This window comes from Ovis aries, chromosome 2 (assembly GCF_016772045.2).
Source record: "Ovis aries strain OAR_USU_Benz2616 breed Rambouillet chromosome 2, ARS-UI_Ramb_v3.0, whole genome shotgun sequence".
Lineage (NCBI taxonomy): Eukaryota > Metazoa > Chordata > Mammalia > Artiodactyla > Bovidae > Ovis > Ovis aries.
The window spans coordinates 47,577,510-47,591,799 of NC_056055.1; the positions used below are offsets into that span (position 1 = coordinate 47,577,510).

At 39.4% G+C, this 14,290-nt stretch overlaps 1 protein-coding gene across 3 annotated transcripts in view; it reads left to right on the plus strand.

Moving 5' to 3' along the window:
• Nucleotides 1–438: 438 nt before the first annotated feature.
• The window catches only part of TEX10 (testis expressed 10), a 49,031-nt gene continuing 35,179 nt past the window's right edge, over nt 439–14,290 (plus strand). For 2 of the 3 annotated variants that reach the window (XM_027964391.2, XM_042243193.1), the window contains exons 1-5: nt 439–609; nt 4,202–4,390; nt 6,023–6,735; nt 7,117–7,360; nt 11,529–11,641. In XM_027964391.2, coding sequence (XP_027820192.1) covers nt 4,211–4,390; nt 6,023–6,735; nt 7,117–7,360; nt 11,529–11,641 — 1,250 coding nt within the window. In that variant the 5' untranslated portion in view covers nt 439–609; nt 4,202–4,210. The remainder of the gene's footprint in view (nt 610–4,201; nt 4,391–6,022; nt 6,736–7,116; nt 7,361–11,528; nt 11,642–14,290) is intronic. The other variant, XM_060409240.1, reaches the window with a different exon arrangement.

The window sequence follows — 14,290 nt, forward strand, 5'->3', positions numbered from 1 at the left end:
CAGATGCTAGGTGTATTTTTTCCTCTTGTCAACTAATTCTTAATTGCTCCATCCAGGTTAAAGTTCCCAGGAATTCTAGGGTTCTTGCAGTCCCAAACTTTCCCTCTTTCTCAATTCAGTTCAACTTATACTCTTATTTGAATGTGGCTCCAGGTCTGAAGAACAGTGCTCTAGCAGGGAGAGAAGACGCCAGCCCTCAACTACCTGTGACCAGGGCGACACCCATCAGTAAATACACGCCAGGGAAATTCAGGGAGGGCCAAGCTTTGTCCTTGGATCCTACGCTCTACGATCTCGGATTCCCGGAGCGCGGGGAGCTTCCGGCGCGGGCCCGCCCCCTCCTCCTGGGGGCGGAGCCTGCCACTCCCGCTCCCGCCTCCCCGGCTGCGCGCGGCTGCGGGCCGTGATCACGTGAGCGCGGCGCGGCGGAGGAGGGGCCCTGATTTCCGGGCGGCGGAAGGAGACGCGGCCGCGTGAGACCGAGGCGATTTGAAAACACGCTTCGGGAGCGAGAGGCTGAGGCCGGTGGCGCCCGCCGTTGCCCACTGGGCTCTTCCTCGCACGTTCTTCCCCTCTGCCTCCGCGCCCGGGTCCCGGCCGGGTCCGCAGGTGAGCGGTCGCCGCCGGTCGGGCCGGGCCCTCCCGGGGCGCGGGACGGCGCGCGGGGCCGTTGCCCCGGGCCGTTGCCCCTCGGTCCGCGGCCCAGGCGGGTAGGGCGGGCTGGGGTCAGTCTGCGTCCCCCGGGGGCCGGGTCGTGGCGCTCCGACAGAGCAGGGCCTGGGTGCGGAGAGGGGCAGCGCGGGGGCGGGGCGCCCCGCGGGCATTTGAAGCGTTTCAAGTGACTGGGCGGGTTCGCGCGGTTTCGGGTCTAGGAGACTTTTAGGCCGGTGTGCGTTAATTGGGCCCCGCTTCCTGGACTGTGGTCCGGACCGCCGTCCCCTGTGGGAGAAGGAAAGATAGTTTCTTGAAAACCACGGGGTCTTCGCTTATGGGATACGGGACCAAAGTCTGGGGTTGAGGATGCGCAGTCGTCTCGTACTCAATTCGGCCCTCGCAGTCCAGGTGTGGAGTAACCAACCGAGCAGGTTCAGACCATCGGATGTCTCGAGTGGTCCTGGTCTGGGATATTTGTTCTTTGGAAAGTCAGGTGTCTCCGATTGGCCCCTAGGTAGAGTTTGGAGGAACTCGTGAGCGTAAAGGGTTAGAGAGGAAATTACCAAAGGCCGAGTACAATGTGACTTATTGAGGGTTGTTTTTTTTTTTTTTTTTTTTTGGCGGGTGGAAAGAAGTTGGAAATTAGGAGAGGGTAGTGAGGTGGCAGACAAACTAGCTGAAATTCGGTTCGGTTGAAATCCTGGTAGACTGGACTCTCCTTTTTATTGAAATTAGAAAGCCTGTAGTTGGAGCATATGAAATTCATCTTGAAAACTTTTGAGGCTCACCTGCTTCAAGTGATGTGAGAGCTCAGTCCCTGAGGTTGGTGTTCCTACCATCTATTCGATACCAGCTTCTGTAAAAGTGGCTTGTGTTAGTTTCTCAGTTATATCCGACTCTGTGAACCCATGGACTCTAGCGTACGCTCTCCAAGGGATTTTCCAGGCAAGAATACTGGAGTGGGTTGCCGTTTCCTTCTCCAGGAATCTTGCTGACCCAGGGATCGAACCGGGTCTCCTGTGTTGCAGGCAGATTTACTCTCTGAGCCACCAGGGAGGCCGTTTGGTTTGCTGTATTATGAAAATCTTGCTTTTAAGCGAAAATAACAGTTGCTCTAGAACTTTGAGTTCCTAGTATAAAAATATTCCCTGTGTACCATAGTAATAATCTTATTAGCTTGAAAAGTCAAGGAGAGGCGGTCAGTCTTGTTAGCTTTCCTAACAGAGGGAGAACAGAGTAATTAATACTGAGTGGTGGGTAATGCTTGTACAAGCTTGACTGTGTGTTGGACCCTAGTTAGTGGCTAAAGATAGCACAGAGAATTAGGGGGTGGAGGGTTAATTGATTCGATTTTTCTGAATATCTTGTTCGACTTGTTTTCATCTCTGGTACTAGATAGCAATTGTAGTGAAAGCTCACAAACTGTGCTTGCTTATTTCAGAGGCCAAGTGAGTATTAGGGCCCTCTTTGTAGTTTTTACCTACTCATATTTTAGACCAGAATTACTAGAGGTGTGGGTGGGCTGAAAATTTGATATTGGGATAAATGAAATAAGGCAAGCCATTTTGCCACCTTTCCCCCAATTCTCACCAGGATTGCAGTATATATAGCATAAAGTTGGTTTTGATGAATTCAGTCTTATTTACAAAACCCTCTTCCAAGTCCTTAGTAAAGGACTGACACATCTTTCAAATGGTTTTAGCATCACCCTCCTTGCATGGTCTTGTGAGAACTGAATGCTTTTGTATATCTGCTATTATGCTTGATATGTACTGGTCATGAGACTAAGAAAATACACCTTTGTGCTTATAGCATATCTGTTGACCGTGCCAGGCACAGTTCTGAGTATTTTACACATGAGCTCATTTGCTCCTCTTTCATCTTACCTAGTAACAACTCTATGAGGTAAGCATTATTATTAGCCCGGTTTTGTAGATAAAAACTGAGACAGGTGGTTTAACTATGGCTATAAAGTGCAAGAGTCTGGATAAGAGCTAGTTGCTCTCTTGTATCTGCTCTTAACCTATGTAGCCAAACCCTAGGTGATAGGGCTCTAATGTGTTAAAACCTTGTAACCATGTGAATTTGAATGTAATGTCATAGGTGATTAGCTTCTAGATTCCTGAAACTTCAAGTTTCTGGTCTTGCACCAGCCATTTTATTAATCTTAAAATAATGCAAACCTTCATTTTGCTCAAATTTCTTGAACTCCCGTGTGTAGCGTTGTGACTTAAAAAAAGTAGCTAGGCATAGGATAATTATGATAGGTCAGGGGAAGTTTTATTTATTCCAGAGACACCTACTCTGGTTGGTATACAGTGCAAGGTAGGGTTTATTATTTTTGCGTGGAAAAGGCTCCAAGAAGGGCTGAGCCAGTTCCAGGTATAGAAGGCTATTTTTTTAGATAGAGGTTAGTTGATGGGAAGATAAAGCTGTAGAGGAAGTTAGGAAGGATCGCTGACCGTCAAACCCAGGTGTTTTTACTGTAAGCAAGTAAAAGGAGCAGCTGAAAGCTTGTGAGCCTTGATCAGATCTGTGTTTAGAAAGAGCCCTCTGGCGATTATCAAATGGACTATGACGTGGACACTAGTGACAAGGCAGGAATGCTGGTGGGGAAACTTGAACAGTCTTGGCTTGAAATAAAGGATTTAAGCAGGGAGTGGGAATGGGGAGAAGGCACAGATCAAAGATTTTGTGTGTAAGTGGGATAATCTGTGTGCAAATTGAAAGAATATGATGGAGAAAGAGAAGTGCAGTTCAACAGGGTTATACCTGAGTGGTTATAATAGCAGCCTAGCTGGTCTTTGTTCCTTAGCTCTCTGTTACACTGTATTTCCTTTTATATTGCTTTTTTTCCTCCTCTTTTTGTTTCCGGTTTATATCTAGTCTGAACTTTTCCTGGTGTTCAGAATGCTAGTACTTTCATTTTTGCCTATACCAAGCTTATCCCCTATTCTTCATCTCTACTGTTTTCCTTGCTCATGAAATGCCCAGTGCCTGTCCTTGCTGCATATCTGAATCGTCATTTTCAGGCACTCAGCTTAGGTTCATGAAATTTTTCCTAGCTATTACAGGCTGCATTCAATAATAAAATTGGTTTAGACTTTGTTTTGCTAGAGCTTCTTGGGGGTTTCTGGGGGCCAGGAGCTTCCCAGTAGGTGCAAGGTATGCCTGTAGCAACTCTGCTACCTCCCTCTTGTCCTATGAAAACAAAAAATTTTCAGAAGCTTTTTTCCTTTTTTATTGAAGTATAAATATATTAATTGAAATATACACAAGTTTTCTACTTAGCACATTGCTCGACCCAAGATTCCTATTTAGAACATTGCTTGACAAAAGGTTGCATAGTGAAAAATATCTTAAGTAAACTGACTTTGTTTTTTCTTTATAAAGGTATTTTCCATTTAATATTTTGATGCATTGGCATGGTTATTGTTGATCTTGACAATGTTAGAGTAATGTAAAGGTTAGAAAATGCCTTCTCTATTCTTCTATAATTTATCTTTGGTCTGTATTCATTGTTTTTAAATTAATTCTTTCATCATAGTACTCAAGAATGACCAAAAAAAGAAAACGCCAAGATGATTTTCAGAAAGTAAAACTAAAAGTTGGTAAGAAGAAGCCCAGGTCAGAAAATTCTACTCTTACAAACTTTAAAACGAAGACTATACATCTGCCTGAGCAGCTCAAAGAGGATGTAACTCTTCCAACAAACAATAGAAAACTTAACATAAAGGTAAATCATAAACATTTTTTTGATAAGATAGGATTTTCCTTAAAGTCATCTAGAATGGTGTACTTTTATGGAAAGTTGTTTTAACTCTTGAAAGTGAGAGTGAAGTCGCTCAGTCGTGCCCAGCTCTTTGGGACCGCATGGACAGTAGCCTGCACCAAGCTCCTCCGTCCATGGGATTTTCAAGGCAAGAGTACTGGAGTGGGTTGCCATTTCCTTCTCCAGGGAATCTTCCTAACCCAGGGATCGAAGCCAGGTCTCTCACATTGTAGACAGACGCTTTACCGTCTGAGCCACCAGGGAAGTGGCTGAAGATTGGAGTTTATCTGTTTTTTAGAGGTCATGCTGCCACTGCAACTTTCCCACTTCCTCCAGAAACACTTGTCAGCTAAAGTCAAAGTGATTTCTCCCTTGGATATTCATGTGATAATTTAATATGTCATCTGGAAGTAATTTTTATATCTTTTTGATGTGTCAAGTTTTTGATGTGACAGGTCTTCAGCTGTTTTTATAGCTCATTAGGATAGGACCCTGTCTTACCCATTTTTGAACCTTTACAATGCATAGCTATTCCAGATTCATAGTAAATGTGTGAAATTAATTGAAATTTAAGCAGTATTTTTGCTTAAAAATGTAATAGCGTTATTGAAATGTAATTTGCACATAATATTTATTATTTAAAGTGGACAGTTCAGTGGTTTTTAACATATTTACATTGTTAGGCTGCTATCACAGTAATCTAGTTTTAAAACATTTTTGTCACTTTAGAAAGAAACCTTATACCTATTAGAAGTTGCTCCCCATTTCTTCCCCACACCAGACAGCCACTAAGCTATCAGTAAAGATTTGCTTATTCTGGACTCTTCATATAAATGGAATCATGAAATGTGGTCTGTTGTTACTGGTCTTTCATTTAGCATGTTTTTGATGTTCATCCATGTTACAGCACATATCAAAACAATACTTCATACCTTTGATGTGTCAGATAGTATTCCAGTGCGGAGCTATGTTATGTTTTTTCACTCAGCAGTTGATGGGCATTTGCTTATTCCCACTTTTTGACTCTTATGAATAATGCTGTTAGAGACATTTGTGAACAAATCTTTGTGAAGATACACGTGTTCTAGTTTTGCTTTCTAATGTCTGCAGGTTAAATAATATCAAAAAGATATTTGAAGTTGTGGTTTCTTTACAGATTATATAAATTATTCTAAATAGAATTGCCGTATGTTACACTCTGAATAAAATACACAGACACCCTGAAAGACCACTTAAAATAGGCAGAAAATAGTGTAAATACGTATATGGTACATAGTAGGTCTTTAAGTGATAATAATGATTACTGTCAGTTTAAACGACAGTGTGCCTAATCCTGTGTAATTTCAAAACGAGAAAATACTGACTGAAAGTTAAACAATTCTTTTATGAAGCCAAAGCTACGTTAAAGCTAAAACTGTTTCCGATCTTAACAAAAGGTACATTTTTCTCAAAGTAACACTTGAAAAATACCTACTGAAGCAGCCCTGGACACCCACCAAAGTGTCACTTTATTAGCATAGTTTCAGTTAGCACTGTTTATTTGAAAATGATGTGTATGTATATGTATATACCTAAAACCTGTATTTTTATTTATAGGATTTGCTGTCACAGATGCATCACTACAATGCTGGGGTTAAACAAAGTGCTCTTCTTGGACTTAAAGACCTTTTGTCTCAATACCCATATATAATTGATGCACACCTTTCAAACATATTAAGTGAAGTGACTGCTGTGTTTACAGATAAAGATGCTAATGTACGATTAGCAGCAGTTCAACTTCTTCAATTCCTGGCCCCCAAAATACGAGCTGAACAAATTTCTCCATTTTTTCCTTTGGTAAGTGCCCATCTCTCTAGTGCCATGACTCACATTACTGAAGGAATTCAGGAGGACTCTTTAAAAGTTTTGGACATTCTGCTGGAACAGTACCCAGCTCTGATTACTGACCGTAGCAGTATATTGCTTAAGAATTTTGTAGAACTTATTTCTCATCAGCAGCCGTCCAAAGGACTGGTAAATAGAGACAGATCCCAGTCCTGGATACTTTCTGTAAATCCTAATCGGAGACTCACTTCTCAGCAGTGGAGGCTGAAAGTCTTAGTGAGACTCAGTAAATTCCTTCAGGCCTTGACAGATGGATCCAGTAGGTTGAGAGAAAGTGAAGGACTTCAGGAACAAAAAGAAAATCCCCATGCCACTAGCAACTCCATTTTTATCAACTGGAAGGAACATGCCAACGACCAGCAACACATCCAGGTTTATGAAAATGGGGGTTCACAGCCAAATGTCAGTTCACAGTTCAGGCTACGGTAAGGATTTCAGTTACGTCCACACTCAGTTTTCCTGTATTGAATTATAACTGCTGACCATTGATGGCTAATGGCGGGAGACACGCAGGTGTCTTCCAAAGTTTCAATAGTTACTCATAATTTAATTTTATTTACTGATGGGAGGAGTCATTTCAAAGTATACTAATTTACTCATTTCTAGCAAAGCCTAATGGAAAGTAAAAATTGATCGTCTTTTGGCTTTGTCTTCTTAGAATTCTGTTTTTCTTGCTAGTGTTGATCAATGTAATTATCAATTCATGGTGCTTCATTTTACTGGTACTTAATATATTTAAGATTTAAATTAAGCAAGGAGTAATATTTTTTAATTAAAAGTTTTTCATTCTTACTTTTCCTTACTAGGTATCTGGTTGGAGGACTAGGCACTGTGGATGAAGGCCTGTCGTCTACTGAAAACTTGAAAGGATTTATTGAGATAATAATTCCATTGCTAATTGAGTGCTGGATTGAAGCTGTGCCTCCACAACTAATGGCTTCTGTTGGAAATGGTATAGAACGAGAACCTCTGCAGGTTATGCAGCAAGTTCTTAATATTATTTCCCTTTTGTGGAAACTCTCTAAACAACATGATGAAACTCATAAATTGGTGAGAACTACTGGGTTATTTTCTGAGTAATGCCTTTTATCATAATTGGACAGATTAAAAATCAGTGTATTACTACTAACTGGTTATGCATTTTCCAAAAAATTCCCAAGATTTAACTACAAACTTGTAACATTTGCTCAAAACTGCAAATTAAAATAATTCTTTGAGTTTATCTGTTTTAATTTTTAAGTGAAATGTACAGCAAGGTGTTTGATTTCTTTTTTTATTAACTATATAATGTTACATTGCATTATTTATGGCAGATTGATTACATAGGAACATTCTAGTGTCTGGAGACCTCTTACTTGATTTAAAAAGTTGGTTATTAAGCAGTGTCTTCCAGTTTGGGCCACGTTACAGAGTTTATGCCAAGAAATGGATGAAACTGAAGATCTCATATCTAACCCTGAGTTGTTTTTAAACTATTACATTTCAGGGAAGAAGCTATATGTAAATTTGCTTGGTGTATGCTTTTTTGTTTTCTTCTTGATAAAGGATGTAAATTGGAAAGCATTTCTTAAAGTTACCTTTACTGTAGGTAAGCTGCAATTGCCAGTATGGTGCAAGTGAAGTTAACCTAAGTAATTCCAAGTCATAGAACAGTTTCCAGCTAGCAAACATGTTTCTAGATGAGTGAATTTACCTCCTGTTTGGGGAGATTTTGAGTATTGGTGGGCTTTTTAAAAGTGTTTTGTTGTGGGGAATATAATACATAGTCCATGGCACAAGTAAGGAAGAACATGCTTAAGTGATGCTGGATTAATGTGGTTAATCTTAAAAAAGGCAGCTGCTGGAATAATACTTTAAAGCTTGGAGCATTCTTTTATAGGAGAATTCCTGCAATGACTTGACTAGGAAATTGTGAATCTTTGAAGTTGCCTACATATGTACAGAATGGACAAGGCAGTTTTTCAGTTTTGTTTAGTTCTTTTTATTTCAGGCATTTGGGTGTTTAATTATTCATGGGCACCTTAATGCTTATTATTGCTTTAGTAATATTTGTAATTAGATAGAATGGTAGGACTAAATGCAGATTCATTAATTGTGTAGTTTTGGATCATCTACTGTCATTCAGATAACACTACTACTGCTGCTGCTAAGTCACTTCAGTTGTGTCTGACTGTGCGACCCCATAGACAGCAGCCCACCAGGCTCTGCCATTCTGGGACTCTCCAGGCAAGAACACTGAGATAATACAGAATCTAAACACTGCCTTAGTTTTATGAATATTTAAACTAGTATGTTTTAGAAATATTCTGTGCTATTACAACTAAAATTATTTATTAGCAGTTCATTAACATAGGATACTAAATTCAGAAGACTGTTTTGCACAGACTGTTGAAGGTTATGTAGAATAGTAAATTGGGATAGTGTATAAAATTGAAATAAACCGAGGGTGGTTAATTCAAATAGAAATAGTATTTAAAAGCATCCATTGGTAGAATTCTCTAATTTACCATGGCAGATTTGAACTGTAATAACTGAATAAGGTAAATCTATTACTTTGCAGACAGAGTATAAATATGTATGTTACACCAGATGACATTAAAATGCCTGTTGTTTTATTTTTCATTACCATTCCTGCTGTTAGTTCCTCTTTCTCATTCGCCTTAGTTATAGCTTAGTACTTAAGGTATTGAGTGGTCAAAGTTCAAACTTTAGGAGGAATGAAATGGCATTCCTTGGTCTTGTAATTATGCACCACAGGCTGAATTTTTTTCAGAAAATGTGTAGGTTTTCTGTTGATAAATTGGCATTTGTATTAGGGTGCAACCTAAGGGTAACTGACTGCTTACTTTTTAAGTTTTGCTAAATGCATATAGTGTGTTTGTATTTTGCTGCATAATTGAGAGGTTTCATTTTTGTCCAGGTATTTTTTTTTAAAAAACCTTTTTAGGAATTTGAAATCTTCATCTTTGGAAAGAAATTTCAAGTTAACACTAAATCTTATTTGCAGTGTTTGAGTACTCAGATCCTAACTGAGGTGGTTTATTTCTAATACACTCTTTGTATCCTTAGTATCCTTAATTTAAAGTATACTGTGTTTAATATTTTTAAGACACACAGTTGTTTTAAAATACAATGTAACATTAACATTTTAGTTAACTTCAGTTTTTGGAGACCTGTCTTAATAGCTTTAGGTCAGTATTATAATTTTATACACTAGGGAGGTTTTGTTGTATCTTAGCTTTGTATTTTAATACTTGCTACTTTCAGTCTAAATGTTTCTTTATTGTTTCATTTTACCATGAAGATCAGAATTTGTGAGAAAGAATTGGATACAAAGGTTAATTGAGCATATGTAAATTTGGCTGTTTAATTAAAATTCAGTTCCTTAGTAAACAGTGGTCACATTTCAAATGCTCAGTAGCCTCAGGTGGCAGGTGTGTCGGACAGCACAGATATAAAATAGCTCTGTCACTGCAGAAAGGTCTTTTGAATAGCACTGCTTTGCAGTAAGTTAGGTTCTGTGCTAGACTGGGGGAATACAGAGATAAACATGACTGACAAGGCAAATACTTAGCTCCTGGTGGGGTTGAGAGATGATGTCCAACAAATAGATGATGTCCATCATGTCATCATTAGGAAGAAAGATGAAAGTGGGATAAGAGAGAACATGTAATGAAACTGCAGGGAGGGGACTGTTAAATAGGTGGTCGGGAATGCCGCCTTAACATCTACATGTCACTGAATGAAGAGAAGGAGCAAGTCTTGTGAAGACCTGTGGGAAGAACCTTCTAGGCACAGGGAACAGCAAGTGCAAAACCCTGAAGTGAGAACAAATTTGACATATTTGAGAAATGGCAGCAAGGCCTATGCAAGTGCGGTACTGGGACAGTGGTGGATGATGAGGGGGGACATGACAGTAGCCACATCGTGTGGTTCCTTGTGGTCTGTGGTAAAGAGTTACAATTTTAACCTCAGTGTGGTGAAAAGACATTGGAGGGTTTTAAGCAGAGGAGTGGTATGATGTAAATTATGTTTATTTAACTTTAGTATGTCACATTTACAAATAAAACAGTAATAAACTCCCATGTCCTCATTCTCCAGCTCTAGCAAAACTGGGGCCCAACTGAGATCATTGATCCCATGGATGACCTGTCCTTCCTTTATATACATTATCTCCTTTATCCTTTCCTGTAATATTTTGAAGTGTGATTTATGATTTAAACGATCACCCTGGCTGCTGTGTAGAGAATTAAGTTTAGCGGGGCAAGAGGAAAAACATGAGGACCATTGGGAGACTGAAACAGTAATCTTAAGTGAGAGGTGATGGTGGCTTGGAGTCCTACGGTAGCTAGTGGTTGAAGTGATGAGAGGCAGCTGGATTCTGGTGAAAGCAGTGGGAATGCTGGTGTATATAGTAAAGAAAAGAGGAGCAGGAGTGATGCCTGTATTAATGGTCTAGATGATGGTGTGACCACCCATAGGAGAGTTCAGTTTATTCATGTTAAATTTAAGATGCCTATTAGAAGTCCAGGAGTTGTCAAGTACATGTTTTTAGGTCAAGAAAAAAAGAACCTAGTGAAGGTAACTAAGGAGATGTACTGCAATAGCTAGCTATTGATTTATGGTCTGAGTTTGGCCTCCAGTTTTGCTGGAGCTGGAGCTAGCTACTATAGCATCTCATGTCCCATATCCCAAGCAACCCCTCAGTCACTGGCAGACTGCAGTGATTGGTCCTCTGGATAGCAGGAAATCAGTGTTTCAGGTAGGAGAACATGATACATTGAAGAATACTGCTGAAGAATTGTAGACAAGTACAGTGACTTGTGAAGGTGTGAAATGCCTTTAACTAGCAGTAGCATTTCTAGAGAATAGTTACTCTTAAATGGAATACTAGGGAGAAGATTTTCTTGTATATTTTATAAATATTAGTAGTTTGAATTCAGAATTTTATTAAATCTTACTTTCTCCCTTTTTTCTCCTTCTAAGTAGATAAATGCATGTAAAAATAAAACCAGCAAAAAGAACTGTGGGTGAAAATTGGATGGCCTAACAGTTTATTCAGATTTTAAGATATTTACATATTATATCATTAGCAGAAGACGTATTATAAGGGTAAATTTGTAAGTGAATATTGACAAGTTGTTTCTGCTTAAAGTCTTATTTGCTATTTTAAGTTATTGTTTCTTATAGATTTTCTAATCTGTGCTTATTTTACTAGGAGTCATGGCTTCGAAAGAATTACCTTATTGATTTCAAACACCATTTTATGAATAATTTTCCATATGCCTTAAAAGAAATAACCAAGCAAAAAAGGAAAGAGACAAATAAAAGGTATTGCCATTCTCTTCCACTGTTTAATCTGACATTTTCAGAAAATAGTCTTAAACTGAACTTTGTACACTGTGAGATGTTTTTATATAGACTTTGTGAAGTAAAGATAAAAGCTATAGTATCTGATCTTAAGTCACTTTAAGCCCTGGACTTGCAATTTTACTTAACTTTTATTTTTAATCTGTAAAGTGAATGTTTTGTGCTAAATGAGTTTCAGCTATCAAATTGTATAGATAAGAATTTAATAAAAATTTGCTAAGAGTGGATAGTTTATTTGTGAGAGGCGCTCTGTAATTACTGAATCTTTGAGAGCATAACATCACTAGTTTCTGCTCTCATTTATATACACAAGGAAGCGTAATATAACTATTATCAGTATCCTGATGGAAGAGAGATAATTGGAGAAAAGTAGTTCTCTTTTTTAAAATAAGTGGAAAGAATGAATTATGGATGAAGTTTCACTGGAAAAGTGTAAGCCTGGAAGTTATTTCAAATGATTACCTGAAGTAAGAGCAGATAAACGTAAAAACAAATTACCCAATAAAATTTGACAAGCAGATACAAGTTAGAAAACTCAAGGTGTAATTCCCCAAATGAGCAAATACTTGAACAGATGTTAAAGTCTGTCAGAAGGTTCTTAAATTTATCAAAAGGAAGAATCAGTGAGGAGAATCAGTGAGGCTCTCTGGGCAGAGTTCAGAGGATATGCTCAGAAGTGAAAAGTATGTTGTAGGCAGATAAACTTCATTTACTCACTAAAAGTTTTTTGGTCTCTCACTGTAAGTAAAGTATTATGACAGATAATTAGATGTCCTAAGGTATACTCTTTGATTTCTTAAGTGATTTCATAAATTGCAAAAATCAATACAAAATCTTAAAATTGATAAAAATGTGTGTCAGACCCTAGTCATGAGATGGAAATCATACCAGTGATTTTCACAGAGAATTTAATACAAACAGTTTTTAACTAGGTATTACACTAGGTATTTCCTAGTTTAATGGAAAATGGAAACTAGGTATTTCCACTTCATAGTGGAAAGGCAAACGGGAGCAGTAAGGTACTGCAGAGGTAGACCTGCAGGGAGCGGCCACTGCCTCTCGACTGGGAGAACAGGGAGAAGAGGGCAGGTAGCTTGAGTAGCTGTCTGGAGCCCAAACTCAGCCCTCTAGGACGGGGTTTGCACTCAGCTGGGACTGATGTCTGAGATCAGGAGAGGGGCCCAGTGGGATAGGGGTACAGGATTCAGCAAAGGGGGTTCTGGCTGGCTGGCGCTGGTATTCCAGGGGCACAATGATGCTGGTTCTGTGTCAGGGAAATACAGACTGGAACCGACTCTAGCTGCTAGAATGAACTGCTGCTGGCCTGAAGAGCGGTTGGGTTGCACTGGTGGCAAAAGGGAGCAAAAACTAGAAGTAGGAAGCAAACAGAAAGTGCCACATTTTCCTCTTACAGCTTTCCAGTCGCAAGTACCTCTTTGCTTCCCAGCTGGCTCAGTGGTAGAGAATCCTGCCAAGGCAGGGGACAGATTTCAATCCCTCGGTTGGTAAGATCGGCTAGAGAAGGAAATGGCTACCCGCTCCAGTATTCTTGCCTGGGAAATCCCATGGACAGTAGCCTGGTGGGCTACAGTCCACGGGGTTGCAAAAGAGTCTGACACAGCTTAGTGACTAAACAATAACAAGTACTTTATTGGCAGAGCCTAACAAGAGCAAACTGTAAAGGAGAAAATGTGGCTCACTCCCAGAATCACAAAGTAAGAGTGTGGAAGGGTGGTTTTAAGGCTGAGAAACAAAAGCTCAGTAACTTGCAGGAAGAAAAGTGAATCTACATATTTAACACAAGGCATATTTAAATGTCATTAGAACTTTATGATTCAGAAATGCTATAGGAATTCATAGGAGACAGATCCTTGTTCGGATAAACAGACAAAGCAGTGTTGGAGAATAGTGTTTTAACGTGAATGTGACTTTAGCAGGCAGAAGTGAAGTGGAGGATGATTGTACTAATGGAAGGAGATGTTACAGGGCATGAGAGAGCCATAGAATGGTGTAATGGAGAACATGGGACAGACCTGCATTACATCAGTTTCTATTGATGAATACCCTTAATGTTGAAAGTCATTTTTTTGTCTCTGACCCTCATTTCTCTTTCATCCTTGGTCCTTTTGGCATTGAAGACTGTTGGTTGGATCAAAACCATGTTTTAGGACCATTAATTTAGAGTTTCTGGAGTTGGAGGTGACAGAACCAAATAGGGAGATACTTTCTTGAGCAAGTAAGTTGTTAGGGTTTGTTTCCTCCAGATACAGTTTTCTTATTGACACAGAAGTTTTTAATCAGGTGCATGGGATAAGCTTTAGAATATCCTTCAACATGTGAATATAATTATATGTGTTTTTTATGTTGTCAAGTAAGAGGTTTCAGATATAATTTTCATCAAAATGAGATTGAATAAAAGGATGTTTGGAATTTGGTAGACCATTAAATGTAAGTAAACTAAGATCATGGCATCTGGTCCCATCACTTCATGGGAAATAGATGAGGAAACAGTGGAAACAGTGTCAGACTTTATTTTGGGGGGCTCCAAAATCACTGCAGATGGTGATTGCAGCCATGAAATTAAAAGACGCTTACTCCTTGGAAGGAAAG